General features: G+C 46.7%; 1 protein-coding gene across 1 annotated transcript; it reads right to left on the bottom strand.

Moving 5' to 3' along the window:
* Positions 1-1,815: 1,815 nt before the first annotated feature.
* LOC127310316 (uncharacterized) lies at positions 1,816-4,467 on the bottom strand. Its single transcript, XM_071822305.1, has 10 exons — positions 4,429-4,467; positions 4,209-4,343; positions 3,882-4,103; positions 3,184-3,790; positions 2,857-3,071; positions 2,568-2,765; positions 2,355-2,483; positions 2,164-2,279; positions 2,013-2,088; positions 1,816-1,932 (listed from the first exon to the last, which is right to left on the bottom strand). The coding sequence occupies exons 1-10, from the start codon at positions 4,465-4,467 to the stop codon at positions 1,816-1,818; spliced, it is 1,854 nt and encodes a 617-aa protein (XP_071678406.1).
* Between the last annotated feature and the right edge of the window lie 882 nt (positions 4,468-5,349).

The raw sequence follows: 5,349 nt of genomic DNA, 5'->3' as shown, positions 1-5,349 counted from the left end.
AAAGTTGCAGCTCGCCTCCCGTAGCTGCAACTCTGCCGGCTCGACGCCATCGACGAACTCGGCGAACTTGTCCGGAAGCCGCTTGATGCCGAGAGGGTCCTGGTCGATGCGTAGGATGAATTCGAAGCACGTCGCCTCCTCCGAAGACAATGACGGCGCTGGCGACGACGAGCGGCTGGGTGATGCTGCTCCAGCACGGCGACCGCGCCCTCGGCCTCGACGGCCTCGACCGCCTCGCCGCCCACCAAAACCAGCCATGGATTCCTTTGCGGGCTTGTGGGTGGGCTGCGCTACGGTGCAGGTTCTGCGGCGGCTAGGGTTTGTGCGGGAGTAGATGAGGCAGCCGAACGAGCGCCGCTATATAATGCCCCAGGCAACCGTGGTCGGCGGCGGCCGCTGTGCACGCGTGGCGTCGCCAATAAATTCATTGGCAGAGGTGGGCGGCGGCTGATGGGCACGCGTGGCGTCGCCAATAGCTTCATTGGCAGAGGTGGGCGGCGGCTGATGGGCACGCGTGGCGTCGCCAATAACTTCATTGGCAGAGGTGGGCGGCGGCCGCTCGGGAGCCGAGGAATGGCCATTCTCACGTGGCGGTCGAAGCGACTCCGGGCGGGCCCTACAATACCTAGCTCTACGCCGTTGGATGGAGGCCGTGCACGGCTGCGATCTGCTGAGCGACGGCGATCCGCGAGAGGCTCACTCCGCAGTATGATTAGTCTAGGGAGGAGACGTGGTTCGGACCGTTGCACGGTTTTGTCCGTCGCAGACTTCGCCATGCATGCGCCGCACCAACTCGAGCGCTCAGCGAGGCAGATGACGATTCAGAGCCATTTATGGTCGACGATTCAGAGCAATAAAGGAAGACTGAATCAGGCGCACCGCATTGACACGGATACACACACGCGCGACGTTTCATTGTAAGGCGCGCCTCATTGTAATTGATCGATTTGGCGCCCTATTTATACCCCCTCTTTCCCTCTCCACTCGGCGCGACACACAATCCATATATTCTCCACTTGAAGCTAATCCCCACCCAAGACCTTGCAACGCACCGGTAGGATGCAGTTCAACGCACCGGTCTTCCGTCGGCCTCCTACCGTGCCCGAGCGACGCTACCCGGCGGGCGTCGTCGTGGAGAACACACTCCGCGTGTGGGCCATCTCCAGGTGGAGGGGACCGGTCGAGCTCGCCCGCGCGTTCCTCACCGCCGGCTTTGCCCACCTCCCTTCGGACGCGCCGGTGATGTTTCGCCTCGACGAGGCCCGTGACCACACGCGCGCCTTCCTCTTGTTCCTCACGGTCACCTTCACCAACCGCTACGACGCGTACGAGCTCCTCGGCAAAGTCTTTTGGTGCGGCTGCGAGTTCATAGCATTCACTACGTTCAACATCTACACCAACTTTGAGTGCCACTTTCCCACGCGCAACATGATGCACACCCTTCCCTACAACTTCGACGAAGAGGAGGAGGAGGAGGAGGAGGAGTGAAGTTCACGATGGCGGTGAAGCTGCCGGGGCTACTTGAGGATGGTCATGTTTAGTTTCATTAGTTTTAACATGTGTTTGTTATGTTTCCCGCTTTTTCTATGTCATGTCGTGTGCTACTCGTTTGAATTATGTACGTGCGAAAGGTTGAATTACTTATCTGTACTTTTTATCGTGCAAAAAAGTACTTATCTCATTGTGGAACAAATAACATCAACCCCAAATAAGTTCAACACCCAAAGTAAAAAAGTTCTACAGGTCTATGAGACCTTCCGGACACAAATCCACCCTAGCATTACAACTAGTGCAAATAATATCTGATAATGTTTTTTACGCACGTGCTTTCGCCGCGATGTCAAGGACATCCTTCTTCGCCTTCTCGTGCATGTTTGATTCTGCCATTATAATTTTGGCGGCAGTCATATTCCTGTTCTTGTTTATCGTTTCCTGCAACAATTATTATGTAGTTTAGATTACCGGGAGAGATAAACATGTGTGTAACAAAGATACTATAGATAAGAGGTAACCTGCGAAAATTCGGCCGTTAGTTTATCTCCATCCCAGTGCTCCATACATGCTAACAGGAACAGTCCACATGAGTTCCTGCATATAGATCGGAGGTAAACTATCTGCATATAGGCATCAATAGTAATGGCGTAAGATTAACGGTGGACTCACGTATCACTTTGCATAGGTATTGGGTATCTTCTAATTTCCCATTTCGAAACGTCTGGATACTTCTTTCTTGATATCTCATTGTTCGCAAACTCGACGTCCTTCAAGATTTCTTCTCTCTGTGAAGCATAAAATTTAAGTACGATTACCGAGTACCAAAAGGTGGTCTTACATTCCGTGATCAAAAGTCATACCAGCTTTTCCACAAAATCCTTGCTCTGCTCAAGGCGCCATAACGAGTCTAGCACCTGAAATTCCTTCTTGTCACTGTGCATGACGACGGTGACCCAGTGGCATTTGGAAATGTTAACCGAGAAATAGGCCTACAAAAAATACATAGTTAATAATTAATGCATTAATAGTTAATTTTGAAACCTCTCACTTAATAATGTACAAGCAATCATTACCTTGTTAGTGCCAAAATATTCCAGCTCGCATCTTTCGTAGCAACTTGACATTTCTGCAATATCCGTCGTGTCAAGGTTTTTCTTTTTCCATCGCTGCCTTCTCGGTCGATTTTCGACTATAGAATTTGCCCTCCAGGCAGGGCATATTGTCCTATCCTTCAATTTTAATCTCAGCTCAGCCAAGTAACACTCAATGACCTGCATATAATTCAAACAGGTGATCACTCCAGAGCACATATATATTCAAGCCTAGGAGAAATAGAAGGATGACATCGGTTGTTGGACTTACAGTGCCGCACAGCCATCCACGGTCAAGGATAGGTTTAAGAAAATCAGCCCTCGCCACAATCCCGTCTTCATTCTCGTACACAGTCTTACTTCTTTGGTTTTTTTTTGTAGATTTGCATATTATCCGAATATACTCGGCAGCCGCGTCAATTATCTCCGGTGTCAGCGGATTTGATCCGTCCGTGGCATATTCGTTGTTGAACAAAGCATCAGGACCTATCGACAACAACCATATATAGTTAATTATGTGAACAAGATTCCTTGATATAGTGCAAAATATTTCAGAAAATATACCTTTTTCTCGATGCGCGTGGAAACCGTTTAGGACAGTTCTCGGTCATCACAATGCTTGGGGAACTTAATTTGCGAGGAGCTCTGCGTTTGCGCTTCCCAGAGACATCTTCCTTTTTCTCCTCCTTTTTGCCACATACATCATCTTTTTTCTCCTCCTTCTTCCCACTTTCTATCGCTTTCCGGCAGATCGTGTTCAAGCTATCAAAATCTTCTAATGCATCTGGAAGAGTTAAATCAATAGTTGCCGAGCAGGACGATTCAGGTGTAGCCTTGTCGTCGATGATTATGGGTACTTCAGGGGTGTCTCCCTGCTTAGGCGCTGGTGTCGTGTACCCAGCATTAGCAGTCTTCTTCTTGTCGGTGGGTGTCACGAAGTTCGAATCATCCATCGGCTCACTCTTCTTACTTGCATCTTCCAATTCATCGTCATGTTGATCCTTAACTGAATTCAAAAATGATGCAGTGCCGTCTGACTTGATGTCGTCAAAGTCCATGAAATCTTTAGGCGGAAGGACGCCATGGCTAGGTGTGGAGGCCGCTCCTTCTTTTTTGTCTTCCACCTCCTGATCTTCGTCATCAGACATGTCAGCCTTGCCTGCCCTGTACGCAACTCCTTTCGCGTTAAGCATTTTTAGGACTTTCTGCAGAACAAAATTCAGAAGGTAATTAATGTCATGCTGTGTAGAGATGCATTTCAGCAGATAGAAGCATACAAAAAATAGTCCATGTCACCTGAGCAGATACGTCTGCAACTTTGTCCATATGTTTGCTTAGTGATGTGTCTATGTGATTGGTCAGTTTAATCAGAATCTGCTCAACCATGACCTCCATTCTTGAATCATCCACTGAACCTGAAGCTTTAGCTCTTTTACTTTGCTTCCTCTTTGATCTTGGAGGAACGTCAGGTGTGTGGATCACCTCCCTTCTGTGGTTAGCAGATATGTCGTCGTCAATCTAGAAGGAATGCACATGAAGTGATGATGTAAGTCCACATGAAGTGATGATGTAAGTCCACATGAAATGATGAAGATAATAGTACATGAGTAAGAGAAAACTTACCAAGCCTGTTCCTCGTCCATGTTGGTATTCAATGTTGTCTCTCTTACTCGCCTCTTCTTCTGTCCAGTTCCTCATCAACGGCTTTGATGACGTCAATTGTGAACCAGTTGGGTGCACTTTTTCATAGTAAATATACTGCATATGTTGGCACAACAGTTAAACACCTTTATACATTGTTGGATTTTTTTTAAGAGAATGGACGTGGTGAGGACAAATATACCTGAAGCAGGGCTAGGTTGCCGCGGGGCCATTGCACCATCTCATGTTCACTTTGCAGTTTCTTTATATTGTTAATTAAATAAGAACGTGTGAAACCATTGAAGTTCATTTTCTTCAAACGTGACACGTACTTAACAATTGTCCAATACTCCAACGGAACTGTTTTGCTGGACTGTGGTGCAAGAACTGTACCAAGGGCCACAAGAACAGCTCTTCGAAGGAAGTCATCGTCGGCTAATCCGCTCTTGATTGCGTCCGAGATCAATCCATCAATACTCGATCGCCGGTGGACTTGTTCAGAAAACGAGATGGTATATCATTTTCTGCATATTCCCCATCCTCATAAAGGATGGTGTCAATATCCAGCCCATCTGCTGCTTTGTCCTTGAGACCAAAAATTTCCTCCACATCGACTCCTTTTATAGTAATCGAGGGTTGATCTTTTTGCAAGTTGAATGTTTCTGACTCTGCGTCAAATGCCTTAAACATGAGGCTAAGTATAGACGATCGTGGACTTATACTCTTCATGTGAATCAAGCTTTGTAAATCAGCTTCAGCGAGTTTACATCGCTGAGCTTGTGTCATTCTTGTTACAAAGCCCACCCAACGATCCACATCGCACACACCAATTTTCAACTTACTGTTCATAAAAACGAGTAGATAAATGTCAAAATTTGTGTGCAAGTATAATGCCATGCAACATAATTTCTAAAGTCATATTTATGTTACATATGAAAGGGCCGGATATTTTTTCCTAGATCATAATTCTATCCGCTATCTTTATCAAAGCGATGATTTGCGTTGAACAAAAATTTCCACTAACAAGTGTTAAGATCTAAAATTCAAAGAACAATTATATTGACATCGATTACTACCTATGATCTCACCATAATCACAAAAGCTATAAGGATATCATACGTAC

The sequence above is a fragment of the Lolium perenne genome, chromosome 6 (assembly GCF_019359855.2).
Source record: "Lolium perenne isolate Kyuss_39 chromosome 6, Kyuss_2.0, whole genome shotgun sequence".
NCBI lineage: Eukaryota > Viridiplantae > Streptophyta > Magnoliopsida > Poales > Poaceae > Lolium > Lolium perenne.
Note: the sequence above shows the minus strand (reverse complement) of the source record. Positions and strands in the feature narration are given on the sequence as shown.

Coding starts and splice junctions, on each gene's coding strand:
- LOC127310316 (XM_071822305.1), bottom strand. CDS start 4,467: ATGGTGCAATGGCCCCGCGGCAACCTAGCCCTGCTTCAG. Junction 3,791..3,881: donor TTGCAGACGTATCTGCTCAG/GTGACATGGACT, acceptor TTTGTTCTGCAG/AAAGTCCTAAAAATGCTTAA. Junction 2,484..2,567: donor AATATTTTGGCACTAACAAG/GTAATGATTGCT, acceptor TATTTTTTGTAG/GCCTATTTCTCGGTTAACAT.